General features: G+C 40.5%; 1 protein-coding gene across 2 annotated transcripts in view; it reads left to right on the top strand.

Annotated features, from left to right (window-relative positions):
• Positions 1-5,978: 5,978 nt before the first annotated feature.
• tectb (tectorin beta) overlaps positions 5,979-15,000 on the top strand; it is a 10,780-nt gene continuing 1,758 nt past the window's right edge. The window contains exons 1-7 of one of the 2 annotated variants that reach the window (XM_061907616.1): positions 5,979-6,058; positions 6,263-6,318; positions 8,211-8,401; positions 12,099-12,250; positions 12,348-12,420; positions 12,486-12,673; positions 14,981-15,000. The exon at positions 14,981-15,000 is cut by the window's right edge and continues 143 nt beyond it. In XM_061907616.1, coding sequence (XP_061763600.1) covers positions 8,216-8,401; positions 12,099-12,250; positions 12,348-12,420; positions 12,486-12,673; positions 14,981-15,000 — 619 coding nt within the window. In that variant the 5' untranslated portion in view covers positions 5,979-6,058; positions 6,263-6,318; positions 8,211-8,215. Of the gene's footprint in view, positions 6,059-6,262; positions 6,319-8,210; positions 8,402-12,098; positions 12,251-12,317; positions 12,421-12,485; positions 12,674-14,980 lie in introns of both variants that reach the window. The other variant, XM_061907615.1, reaches the window with a different exon arrangement.

Below are 15,000 nucleotides of genomic sequence, written 5' to 3'. Positions count from 1 at the left end.
CTTCACCTTCATTGTCCATTCTTTTTGCTGACTTTATGTACTCTGGACCTGGACGTTGACTTGGAGACTTACATGGCGGACAATAACTGATACAATCCTCTTAGCCAGTCCAAAAACGATTCGCTGATTTCCGTAGTTAGTTTTCCAGGTAATACAAAGCACACGCTACCCTTTTTCACTACATCCACGATGCCTGCATTCTCGTTGTCTCTCCTTCGACAAATGGACAGAGTTTTTTCATGGATTGGTTGTATCCCAAATAGCAGCAATGGCTTTCTCTTCATGTTTGATGTCCATGTTCTTTCTGCCGTCACTTCCTCTCAGAACTCACTTTGTAAAGGATCACTGAGTTCATACAAAGCAAAGTGCCGCAGATTCAAGAAATACACGACGCACTTACCCGTGTGATAGATTATCCCAGGAGGGGAACCTTAAGCGCCGGTTTAGTGTGGCTGAAACGGGGCTTAGGCAAATAATGATTCCTTTAAGGGGTTAAAGGACTTAGTGTAGACGTTATGGAGATGGAAGGTCATTAGACAGAAGCTGCTAGCTCACATCAGGCTGCAACCTGAGCTGCACTTACTGAGATGCTATCTGCGCCTCCTTCTCATGCTAATTAGCTGCACTTCTTGGCGAGTCACGCACTCGCAGGAACTACTTTTTTTTTTACCTGGGCTGTTTGCACCTGTCAAGAAAAAGTCACTCTGAGGCTGCTTCTGCACTAAAACATACTAAAGTTAATCAGGATATATCCCAGCTAACCTTATCCCTGTCCACACACACACACACACACACACACACACATACACACACACACACACACACACACACACACACACACTGTACGCATGCGCATACATATATAGTCACCTCTGACCTGGAATTGTAGCCTGACCCTGTTGTAACACCTGGCTTGGCATCGTCTTGCTGAAATAAGCAGGGGCGTCCATGACAACGTTGCTTAGATGGCAGCATGGGTTGCTCCAAAAGCGGTATGTACCTTTCAGGGCGGTATAGCTCGGTTGGTAGAGTGGCCGTGTCAGCAACTTGAGGGTTGCAGGTTCAATTCCCGCTTCCGCCATCCTAGTCGCTGCCGTTGTGTCCATGGGCAAGGCACTTTACCCACCTGCTCCCGGTGCCACCCACACTGGTTTAAATGTAACTTAGATATTGGGTTTCACTATGTACAGCGCTTTGAGTCACTAGAGAAAAGCGCTATATAAATATAATTCACTTCACATTAATGGTGCCTTCACAGATGTGTAAATTAGCCATGCCTTGGCCACTAATACACCCCCATACCATCACACATAGCTCGGTTGGTAGAGTGGCCGTGCCAGCAACTTGAGGGTTGCAGGTTCGATTCCCGCTTGTGCCATCCTAGTCACTGCCGTTGTGTCCTTGGGCAAGACACTTTACCCACCTGCTCCCAGTGCCACCCACACTGCTTTAAATGTAACTTAGATATTGGGTGTCACTATGTAAAGCGCTTTGAGTCACTTGACAAAAGCGCTATATAAATATAATTCACTTCACTTCACTTCACACATGCTGCCTAGAACACGTTCACCCTAGAACAGTCCGGATGGTTCTTTTCCTCTGTGGTCCACAGTTTCCAAAAACAATTTCAAATGTGGAATCGTCAGACCACAGAAAACTTTTCCACTTTGCATCAGTCCATCATAGATGAGCTCAAGCACAACGGAGCGTTTCTGGGTGTTGTTGATAAATGTCTTTGGCTTTGCATTGTAGAGTTTTGACTTGCACATACAGAATTAGCGAGCAACTGTAGTTACCCGACAGTGGTTTTGTGAAGTGTTCCTAAGCCCTTTTGGTGCTATCCTTTACACACTGATGTGGCTTTTTGATGCCTGTGGGATCCAAGATTTGTAATATCATGGCTTACCTGCAGTGATTTCTCCATATTCTCTGAACCTTTTGATGGTGTTACGGAGCGTAGATGGTGAAATCCCTAAATTCCTTGCAATAGCTGCTTGATAACTGGCTTTTTAAACGTAAGATCATTGTCTCTTAAAAGTTTATTAGTTAATGAGGTCATTCGAGACAACAATCTTAACAAAACCTTATTAGTTCATGAGATCATTCGAGACAACAATCTTAACAAAACGTTATAAGTTCACGCGTTCATTCGAGACAACAATCTTAACAAAACATTATAAGTTCATGAGATCATTCGAGACAACAATCTTAACAAAACGTTATTAGTTTACGAGATCATTCGAGACAACAATCTTAACGTCATTGGTCTCAGCGAAACCTGCCTCAAACCAGACACATTTTATGTGTTAAACGAGGCATCTCCTCCTAACTATACGAATGTGCATATTGCCCGTCCCCTTAAAAGGGGTGGCGGGGGGGTCGCACTAATATACAATGAAAACATTAACCTTACCCCTAACATAAGTACTAAATATAAATAATTGGAGGTGCTTACCATGAGGTCTGTCACACCGCTGCCTCTTTTCCTGGCTGTAATCTATCGACCCCCAGGACCCTATTCGGACTTTCACTATTATGTTAGATCCACTATGGACTGAACTCTCACTATTATGTTAAATCCACTATGGACTGGACTCACACTATTATGTTAGATCCACTATGGACTGGACTCTCACACTAATATGTTAGATCCACTATGGACTGGACTCTCACACTATTATGTTAAATCCACTATGGACTGGACTCTCACTATTATGTTAGATCCACTATGGACTGGACTCACACTATTATGTTAGATCCACTATGGACTGGACTCTCACACTATTATGTTAGATCCACTATGGACTGGACTCTCACACTATTATGTTAGATCCACTATGGACTGGACTCTCACACTATTATGTTAGATCCACTATGGACTGGACTCTCACACTATTATGTTAGATCCACTATGGACTGGACTCTCACTATTATGTTAGATCCACTATGGACTGGACTCTCACTATTATGTTAGATCCACTATAGACTGGACTCTCACACTATTATGTTAGATCCACTATGGACTGGACTCTCACTATTATGTTAGATCCACTATGGACTGGACTCTCACTATTATGTTAGATCCACTATGGACTGGACTCTCACACTATTATGTTAGATCCACTATGGACTGGACTCTCACACTATTATGTTAGATCCACTATGGACTGGACTCTCACACTATTATGTTAGATCCACTATGGACTGGACTCACACTATTATGTTAGATCCACTATGGACTGGACTCTCACACTATTATGTTAGATCCACTATGGACTGGACTCTCACACTATTATGTTAGATCCACTATGGACTGGACTCTCACACTATTATGTTAGATCCACAATGGACTGGACTCTCACTATTATGTTAGATCCACTATGGACTGGACTCTCACTATTATGTTAGATCCACTATGGACTGGACTCTCACTATTATGTTAGATCCACTATGGACTGGACTCTCACACTATTATGTTAGATCCACTATGGACTGGACTCTCACTATTATGTTAGATCCACTATGGACTGGACTCTCACACTATTATGTTAGATCCACTATGGACTGGACTCTCACACTATTATGTTAGATCCACTATGGACTGGACTCTCACACTATTATGTTAGATCCACTATGGACTGGACTCTCACACTATTATGTTAGATCCACTATGGACTGGACTCTCACACTATTATGCTAGATCCACTTGATGTGGGATCTGAGTCGAGGATGTGGTTGTGATTTGTGCAGCCCTTTGAGACACTAGTGATTTAGGGCTATTTAAGTAAACACTGATTGATAAGGCAAGGATAGTGGTTTGATTTCACGGTCATGGGGACCTCAAATATGCAAAAATCAGGTCCTATCAGGTGAGAAAAGTTGCTTTTGCATTTTTGCACGTGCAAGGATCTGGTCCGGTGTGCAGTTCCAGTGGCACGTTTCCACCAGGTCCATCTCCGCAAAAGGAGCGGGAGTCCCGAGAGATGACGCTCATTTGAAAGTCAAAGTGGAAGCAGAAACAGAAGGCTTTTGTCCCAACTGGACTGGGAACCTGCGGCCGCCTATAAGAAGATGGACATGTTCCCTCCCACGACACACAGGTGAGCGTCGCATCATGGCCGCCATGGCTGTCCTCGTCACGCTGCTTCCTGTCACCTGGACCTGCACGCCCCAAAAAGCAGGTAACACTCTCCAGGTCTTCCCAGCAGTCTGAACATGGTCGCTGGGATTTTCCATCTTTGCAGATTCCAAAGGCACAACGTGGATCATATTGAGGCTACTTTGATATATATATATATATATATATATATATATATATATATATATATATATATATATATATATATATATTATATATATATATATATATATATACATATATATATATATATATATATATATATATATATATATATATATATATATATATACATATATATATATATATATATATATATGCATATATATGTAATCATATATATGGATCACATCGAGGCTACTTTGACTGCCATACATATATATATACATATATATATATGTATATATATATATATATATATATTTATTTTACCCTTTAAAATAGTTTTTAATCATATTTGTTTTTATATTGTTTTTATCGTTTTTATATTTATTTATTTTTTGTTTTTATTCAGTCATTGGTGGAGCATAATATGTATATATATTTTTTTAATTTAATTTTATTTTATTTTATTATAATTTTTTTTTACAATTGTTTTTAACATGGCTGTGCAGCACTTTGGAAACGTTATTGTTGTTTAAATGTGCTATATAAATAAAGTGGATTGGATTGGATATATATATATATATATATATATATATATATATATATATATATATATATATATATATATATAGTACTTTATTAATTGATTCAGGAGAGTTCCCTCAGGAGAAAATACATACATATATATATATATATATATATATATATATATATATATATATATATATATATATATATATATATGTAATAGCGTGATGTTGTTGCGTTATATCAGGGGTGTCCAAACTTTTTCCACTGAGGGCCGCACACTGAAAAATCTAAGTAAGCTGGGGTCATTTTCATATTTTTTTATTTTTAAAACCAATGCAATATATGTATAAAAAATATACATTTAGGCCTCCACTCAGTTATGATCCCAGGGACCCCAAAGGGTTTTGGTCCAAAAAAATATTTAAAATGTGTCATTTTTCAGTACTATTATTTTCATTATTATTCAAGTTTTAAATCTCTGGATCAACATTAGGGGGAAAAAATGGAAAAAACACAAAATATGCAATATTTTCACCCATAACTTTTTTAGGTGGAATATTTGAGATTATGTAATAATTGGAGCCTTAATTTTAGATTTTGATTCAATATTGTTTTTTGAGCAATGACACTTAAAAACAAATCACACTAAAATATTTGGGGATCCAAAAGTGTCCTACTCATTAAAGTGTTAAAAAATAAATTATAGTTTTTTTTTTACTGTTTACTTTTAGCACAATAATCTCGAGATCAACTTTAGATATATCCGTCAATTATAAATTGTATTATTGTTTATGTTTCGTTTGTTTGTTTTAGGCCCTTCTTAAAAAAAACAGCTCAGTTTTTTATATGGCAAAACACAAAATATGCAACATTTTCCCCAAAAATATCTCACAGTGGAATATTTAATGTGACATAATTGAAGCCTTGAATAAGTCAATAATTTTTTAAAGAAAGAAACATCCTGCTTTGTGTTATTAAAGAAGTGCAACATGTTCTTGTTATATTCACCTGTTTGCTCTTTTATATCACTTTTTATGTTTTTAATTTTTTTTCAATTGTATATTTAAAATGTGCTTTGGGGCCGTTAAAAATGACCTGCGGGCCGCAAATGGCCCCCGGACTGCACTTTGGACACCCCTGCGTTATATTATGAACGAGACAGGGTGTTATGTTCTATTTTAAAGTATTGGTTTTATTTTGAAGAACCGGATGTCCGGTGCCGGAAGTGACTTTGTTGTTTTTTCGGAAATTTACTTCCTCTTCTTTCGGACTTTTAATGAGGAGGTAATAGTTCTTCACTGCTCTGTGTTTCTTAGTGTAAATATTCTTTCTAAACGTTCATAATACTTTAAAATGTAAAACATCAATGTTGTACGTATAAGTTATGTGTTGTTTTAAGTATTTTATTATGCACAATTTTGTCAAATAAGGATTAGAGCGTCGACTGTTTGAAATGTTTGGTCGTAATTAGGCATGGTATTTACGCAGGTATCACTCCGCCAGAAAGTAGAGACCTGTGTACGTGTTTCGTGTTTCCAACACAGGTATGTGATTTCTGCATTATTGTTATTTATTTTTGTTATAAAACGTTTTTTTAATGTAATTTAAATTATTATTTTATATGAATGAATGTTGTTTATTTCCTCTTCTTTCTGACTTTTGATGAGGAGGTATCAGTCCGCCAGAAAGTAGAGACCTGTGTATGTCAGGTGTGTCCAAAGTGCGGCCAGAGGGCCATTTGTGGCCCCCAGCTAATTTGTTAATGGCCCCTGGCCCATTCTAAAAAACACTATAATAAAAATGTAAAACATAAAAGAGTAAACATTGAAATGTAGCAAGATAAAGTTGCAGTGTTGACAGTAATAACACAAAGCTACCTTGCGGACTTATTGACCTGCTGAAGGCTCAAATTATTTCACTGGAACAATTTCACTTTCAAATATTTGGGGGGGATAATATTGCATATTTTGTGCGAAACAGAGTTTTCTTTCACAAAAAGGGCATAAAACAAACAAAAAAGTAGGAAAAAAAGATGAAATCTTATAATCAAGAGATCTACAGACTTAAGCGTTAAAAGTAAAAAAATATAAATGTACATTTGGCTTATTTTCTAAACTCATTCTTTTTTTATTGTTATGAATTATTGACCTATTTACTTCACGTCAAATATTCCACTTTGAAATGTTTTGGGGGAGAATATTGCATAGTTTCTGTGTCTGCCATATTAATAAGGGTTTTGACATAAAGGCCATAAACATAAAAAAACAGAATTAAAAATAAATGTTATAACGACAGACAGTCCTGAAGTTGATCTCGAGATTCAAGCGTTAAATGAATATTTAGTGACTGAGACCCTTCCGGAGACCGGGGATCAAACTTGAGGAAAGCCATAAAGGTAAAAAAACAACAACTCTTGTATTGCTTTTAGAAAAGAACAATATCAAAATGGCCCCTGCATACTTTGATTTTTCAGTCTGCGGCCCTCAGTGGAAAAAGTTTGGACACCCCTGGTGTATGTGTTTCGTGTTTCCAACACAGGAGGTGGCCAATAAATGATGAAACGACGGAAACTGCCTTTAATTTGAAAAAAAAAAACAACAACTACAAAACACAGCTTAAGAATCACTACACACACGCACACACACACACATATATATATATATATATATATTTATTTACATATAAATGGCCAAATGCTGATACAAAATATTACAAAATATATGTTTTTTTAGTTATTATGAGAAAAACAACTATTTATATTTGTTGTGGCTGCTTACACCAGGTGTAAGCTGTTCTTCTGTGTTTGGTGCTTGTTCCTGTCCTGCGCTCTTATTTTGGTGGCACTTCCTGTTATGTTAAATTTTTCTCACAACTACTTTACATATCAAGCACTTTTTCCCTCACCTCTTTTCTGTTGGTGATCAAGACTATTTAAGTTGAGCAGGACTTTATTTGGAATTAATTTTCTTCCTGTCTCCTCCAGCCGCGAGTTTTTGCAATATTCCGCCATTCCGTTTCGTATTTTTCAGTTTTACTTTCATTTTTGCCTGGCCTTCCCTATGCTTTCCAGCGCCACTCATATTTGTTTGTTGGTGAGCTACATTAAATACTTTGACCCGCACCATTTTCTGCATAAACATAATGTGAATTTCCCAAAAAAAAGAAAATCTTTTGTGACGATAAAAATTGTTGATGTATTCATGGTAGTATGGACGAGATACGCTTTTGTACTTGGTATCATGACAGTGGATGTCAGGTGTAAATCCACTCAGGTGTTTATGATGATAGTGTCAATATAGAGGCGGCTTGTTTTCCACACCACTGTGACTTTAAGGCCCAGTTGGGCAGTGACCCAGGCTGTAATGTGCGCTACTGCCCCCCGCAGGCCTGGAGGGTAAAAAACATCTAAAATGTTGTCCCTGATGTGGCTTTACAGATTACATGGTGGTGTCGTGTTTCCCCAACGCCATCATCGCCAACGTGCCTGAGTGTCCTTACGGCTGGGAGATTGAGCAGCTGTCCCTGGGCGGCGTCTGCTCCAGTGGCGTGCACGGCTCAGGCTACTACCGCTTCCTCATCCCCGACCTGACACCCAGGAACCACTCCTACTGCGGCACCCAGTCTGAGGTGAGTCGTTCTGAGGTGAGTCGTTCTGACAATGAGTCGTTCTGCGGCACCCAGTCTGAGGTGAATCGTTCTGCGGCACCCAGTCTGAGGTGAGTCGTTCTGCGGCACCCAGTCTGAGGTGAGTCGTTCTGGGGCACCCAGTCTGAGGTGAGTCGTTCTGCGGCACCCAGTCTGAGGTGAGTCGTTCTGCGACACCCAGTCTGAGGTGAGTCGTTCTGCGGCACCCAGTCTGAGGTGAGTCGTTCTGGGGCACCCAATCTGAGGTGAGTCGTTCTGCGGCACCCAGTCTGAGGAGAGTCGTTCTGCGGCACCCAGTCTGAGGTGAGTCGTTCTGCGGCACCCAGTCTGAGGTGAGTCGTTCTGCGGCACCCAGTCTGAGGTGAGTCGTTCTGCGGCACCCAGTCTGAGGTGAGTCGTTCTGCGGCACCCAGTCTGAGGTGAGTCGTTCTGTGGCACCCAGTCTGAGGTGAGTCGTTCTGGGGCACCCATTCTGAGGTGAGTCGTTCTGCGGCACCCTGTCTGAGGTGAGTCGTTCTGCGGCACCCAGTCTGACGTGAGTCGTTCTGCGGCACCCGGTCTGAGGTGAGTCGTTCTGAGGTGAGTCGTTCTGCGGCACCCAGTCTGAGGTGAGTCGTTCTGCGGCACCCAGTCTGAGGTGAGTCGTTCTGCGGCACCCAGTCTGAGGTGAGTCGTTCTGCGGCACCCAGTCTGAGGTGAGTCGTTCTGCGGCACCCAGTCTGAGGTGAGTGGTACTGGACTGAGTTGCACTGCGGCACCCAGTCTGAGGTGCGTCCCACTGTGTGTAGCAGGAAGTAGCCGCATACAAGTCGTTTCACGCTACTTGGAACAGTTGGCGGAGGTCTGAGGCGTGGAGCGTTTGAGAAACACAGCAAAAGTTGAAAGAAATATCTGGCCCACACAGTCAGACCATGGCTGTGAGACCACGCTGTGATGTTTGGACTGCTGCCGCACACCCAAACAAGGTCATGGTGGGGGGGAGGCGGTCCACTCACTTTGACCTGCCAATCGCCACAAATACTCATGCTTGAACCTGGGCTTTAAAGTCTCACATGTCACCTTTGTCAAAGTGCAAATCGGGGACCATTTTGGATGCCCCTGTGCCTTTTTTGTTGGCCCTCGGTCTTGGTGACTCGTGCCAACTTTTTGTCTCCTTCCAGTTCTAGAAATATTCTCTGTCAATACATTCAAGTAAATCTAGCTCCGCCCCTTCAGTGAGCACACTACTGAGCTTGGTGCCCTCATAGGAGGTCTGGGCCATAAATGATAACATATATATGTTATAAATGGTAACATATATATGTTATAAATGATAACATATATATGTTATAAATGATAACATATGTATGTTATAAATGATAACATATATATGTTATAAATGATAACATATATATGTTATAAATGATAACATATATATGTTATAAATGATAACATATATCGCGATAGCCATTTAGTCAATATCAATACAAAAATGAGTTTGATTAAACCTTTAAAATATTTATCGGAAAAAAGGTGAAGTATTGAAGCAAGATTGGTTGCATGAACAAAGGCACTCGCTCTCTGGTAACCTAGCAACGCAGGAAGTGATGACTGATCAGTGGGAGGGACACTGACAGCCAATCAGGTGACAGTATCAACTATCAGTTTGGTTGTCTGGCGGATGATTGAGTGAGAAGAGAACGTCAACATGCAGAAAGTGTGGATTCAAAAGGAAAAGTCACCTTGACAGGTTTTTTATTTTTTTCCTGTAAATGATGCCAGCTGCTCGCACCTACCGAGACCGCCAATACCACACCACCTTAGCCGCGCTCACCCTTTAGAGCACAGCTGTAACTTCTTGCCACTAAACCTGCAGAAAATAGTTCTTCTCCTCGTCCGTATTTTCCATAGGTCATCGAGAATATCGACCGATATAATAATAATATTCAAATAGGTACTGCAGAACAAATAAAATCCTTTCCAGAGTTTAATTAAAACAACGTGGAAAATTCATGTTACACAGCTGTTATTTCCTAGCACTAAACCTGAAGACAATAGTCTCAGGTTTCTATGTTTACATCTTCACACTATTTTGTTACACTTTGTTATACATTTTTTAAATATTCCTTATTCTTGCATCTTCATTTTAAGAGATTATTGTTAAGTGTTCAATGTAATTTTACTATTCTGTTGATATTTTTTGAGTGTTTTGCACTCACTCTGTGTTGACGTTTCCTTTCTGCCTTAATAGTCGAGGTATTATAATCAGAGGAAAGTTACATTTACAATAAGATATATCTTTTTCCATTTGTCATAAAAACTTTAAATAATTATCGACATCAAGTAGTTTGATTGGTTGAGGTGTTCCTGCCAGTACATCCCAGGTGTTTAAGGAGTAGTTGATTGGTTGAGGTGTCCCTGCCAGTACATCCCAGGTGTTTAAGGAGTAGTTGATTGGTTGAGGTGTCCCTGACAGTACATCCCAGGTGTTTAAGGAGTAGTTGATTGGTTGAGGTGTCCCTGCCAGTACATCCCAGGTGTTTAAGGAGTAGTTGATTGGTTGAGGTGTCCCTGCCAGTACATCCCTGGTGTTTAAGGAGTAGTTGATTGGTTGAGGTGTCCCTGCCAGTACATCCCAGGTGTTTAAGGAGTAGTTGATTGGTTGAGGTGTCCCTGCCAGTACATCCCTGGTGTTTAAGGAGTAGTTGATTGGTTGAGGTGTCCCTGCCAGTACATCCCAGGTGTTTAAGGAGTAGTTGATTGGTTGAGGTGTCCCTGCCAGTACATCCCAGGTGTTTAAGGAGTAGTTGATTGGTTGAGGTGTCCCTGACACTACATCCCAGGTGTTTAAGGAGTAGTTGATTGGTTGAGGTGTTCCTGACACTACATCCCAGGTGTTTAAGGAGTAGTTGATTGGTTGAGGTGTTCCTGACACTACATCCCAGGTGTTTAAGGAGTAGTTGATTGGTTGAGGTGTCCCTGCCAGTACATCCCTGGTGTTTAAGGAGTAGTTGATTGGTTGAGGTGTCCCTGCCAGTACATCCCTGGTGTTTAAGGAGTAGTTGATTGGTTGAGGTGTCCCTGCCAGTACATCCCAGGTGTTTAAGGAGTAGTTGATTGGTTGAGGTGTCCCTGCCAGTACATCCCAGGTGTTTAAGGAGTAGTTGATTGGTTGAGGTGTCCCTGACACTACATCCCAGGTGTTTAAGGAGTAGTTGATTGGTTGAGGTGTTCCTGACACTACATCCCAGGTGTTTAAGGAGTAGTTGATTGGTTGAGGTGTTCCTGACACTACATCCCAGGTGTTTAAGGAGTAGTTGATTGGTTGAGGTGTCCCTGACACTACATCCCAGGTGTTTAAGGAGTAGTTGATTGGTTGAGGTGTCCCTGACACTACATCCCAGGTGTTTAAGGAGTACTTGATTGGTTGAGGTGTCCCTGACACTACATCCCAGGTGTTTAAGGAGTAGTTGATTGGTTGAAGTGTTCCTGACAGTACATCCCAGGTGTTTAAGGAGTAGTTGATTGGTTGAGGTGTCCCTGACAGTACATTCCAGGTATTTAAGGAGTAGTTGATTGGTTGAGGTGTCCCTGACAGTACATTCCAGGTATTTAAGGAGTAGTTGATTGCTTGAGTTGTCCCTGACAGTACATACCAGGTGTTTAAGGAGTAGTTGATTGGTTGAGGTGTCCCTGACAGTACATCCCAGGCAAAGACCCCAAGTACGTCTTCTACAACTGGGTGGTGTCCAACGACACGTCGCTGACTCTCCGGAACCAGCCGGTCAACTACACCTTCAGCTGCGTGTACCCAGCCTCCTACCTGGTCAACAACGCCGTCTTCAGCCAGAGGTAATATCCCGTCCGCCCACCCGCCCGCCGCCGCAGGTGATGAAGTTGTTGACACAAAGACTGGCAGTGTTTGGACTCCACCGTCTGCTTCTTCCAGAGTGGCGACCGTCTACGTCAGCAACGGCACCTCAGGCACGTTTATGTCCCAGTTGTCTCTGGGTGTGTTCACGGTGAGTCCCGACCACCCCCGTGCACGCCGGGCCGAGGTCAGAGGTGAAATGAATATGTTCTCCAGAACGCCAAGTTTTTGTACGCCAAGGAGGCGCCCTACGTGATCGACACCTCCGAGATCGGCTCGGACGTCTTCATCGGCGTGGAGGCCAAAGGACTCAGCGGCAGGTTCAAAGTGGTCATCGCCAACTGCTGGGCCACGCCCACACCTTACTCCACCGACAGGAAGAGGTGGAGCCTCATCATCAACAGGTACCTTCGCCACAATCTTACTTTTTTGTCTAGGTGAAGTGTGAAGTGAAGTGAATTATATTTATATAGCGCTTTTTCTCTAGTGACTCAAAGCGCTTTACAGAGTGAAACCCAATATCTAAGTTACATTCAAACCAGTGTGGGTGGCACTGGGAGCAGGTGGGTCAAGTGTCTTGCCCAAGGACACAACGGCAGTGACTAGGTTGGCAGAAGCGGGAATTGAACCTGCAACCCTCAAGTTGCTGGCACAGCCGCTCTACCAACCGAGCTAAACCGTGTGACAAGATGATCCAGCAGAGACAGTGAAGGTTTGATATTCAATTGGTGTGAAGAATTACTTTTAAATCACTAATCCTTGTCTCCATGGCGACAAATAAAGTAAGTTTCTTACAAGTACCATTATCACTGGAGGACGAGGAATAGCTAAACATGCTTCACTATTCACCGTAGCTCACTGGCGTCAAAATGTAAACAAACACCATGGGTTGATCTACACCTGACATCCACTGTAATGATACCAAGTACAATAGGGTATTTAGTCGATACTACACTGATTGTCTATTTTTTTATCGTCACTAAATGTATTAATTCCTATTATGCTTATAAAGTCAGTAAATACGTCCCTGAACACATGAGGACTTTGAATATGACCAATGTATAATCCTGTAACTACTTGATATCAGATCGACACCTAAATGTGTGGTATCGTCCAAAACTAATGTCAAGTATCACAGAAGAGAAGAATAAGTGATTATTACATTTGAACAGAAGTGTAGATAGAACATGCTAGAAGAGAAAATAAGCAGATATTAACAGTAAATGAGCAAGTGTATTAATAATGCATTTTTTACAGTTTGTCCTTCATAATGTGTAGAAAATAATAGGTGTATAAAGGACACAATGTGTTACTGCAGACTAATTAGGAGTCTTTGTTTGTTTACTTGCTACTAAAAGACAATTTGTTTAGTATTTTATTGACGGACTAAATGACAATAATAAACATATGTTTCATGTACATTAAATTTTTTTGTTACAATAAAGACAATAATGACATTTTTGTGGTCCCCTTTATTTGGAAAAGTATGGAAATACATGTTGGTACCAGGACCAAAGTATTGGTGTGTAGACAACACTAAAGCAGACCAGGGAGAGGTACAGTAAAGCAGGACTGTGACTTCTCTTCCACTCAAGGTAAAACAAAGCAGTAAAATAAAGACTTCAAATGCTGCACATTGGAACAATTCTGTGGAAATGATAGCTTTCAAAGAAAGTGAGCAGTGGAAATGACAAATGAGGTTGTTGCGTTTTAATTTTAGCTTCATTTAGTGTTATGGTCCGTGACTTAAGTGTGATTAATGACTGTGTAGATACGCTGAGGTCAAGTCCAAGTCTTCTTCAAAGTGCTTTTGAAACTCCTCAGATGTTCAGCTAAGATGAAATGTTTTGTCAAGAGGATTATTTCAACATGTACATTTACAGAATGTGCTTGTTCTATTTTGGGTCCAAGTAAGCAAAGAAAACAATCACAAGTAAGGCTATTTTGAAGTTATCATGCCATGATTTGACCTCTCCCGTGGGAATAGATGTTCCTCCATGTGGCCCCTGGGCTAAAATGTAGTTGACCCCCCGCTTTATTTTATCAAGGTTTATTTGATAGAAAATAGCAAAAATTCTACTTGCCATTGTCTCCATTACTTTTGATTGACCTTCTTTGTCCCTCTTTCAACCTTTTTTACCTTTATATTCTTTTTTTATTGTGTTAACCTTCTATTGAACTTTTTTTAAACCTTTTATTTACCTTCTATCAAACATCCATCCATTTTTTACCACTTATTCCATTTGGGGTCGCGGGGGGCACTGGTGCCTATCTCAGCTACAATCGGGCGGAAGGCGGCGTACACCTTGGACAAGTCGCCACCTCATCGCAGTCTATCAAACATATTTAACTTTTTTATATTCCTTTTTATATTGTGTTTACCCTCTTTTTTCTTCTATCAAACCTTTTTTTACATTTAATTTACCTTTGATATTCCTTTTTTTATCGTGGTTACCTTTAACTTTAACATTTTTTAAACCTTTTGTTTACTTTCTATTAAACTTATTTTCCTTTTCATATAACACTTTTTTTATCTTGTATTTACCTTCTATTTATACTTATTTTATCTTTCATTTACCTTTTTTCACTTTCTATTTAATCCATCCATTTTTTACCGCTTATTCCCTTTGGGGTCTGGTGCCTATCTCAGCTACAATTCTGTGAATTCTGCCTAGCAACAAGAATAATGTTTCACGTCCAAACTCCGCCAGCTGCCCGTCTGACGACACGG

The sequence above is a fragment of the Nerophis ophidion genome, linkage group LG08 (assembly GCF_033978795.1).
Source record: "Nerophis ophidion isolate RoL-2023_Sa linkage group LG08, RoL_Noph_v1.0, whole genome shotgun sequence".
In the NCBI taxonomy this organism is placed as follows: domain Eukaryota; kingdom Metazoa; phylum Chordata; class Actinopteri; order Syngnathiformes; family Syngnathidae; genus Nerophis; species Nerophis ophidion.
This window is presented reverse-complemented; position numbering and strand designations above follow the sequence as displayed.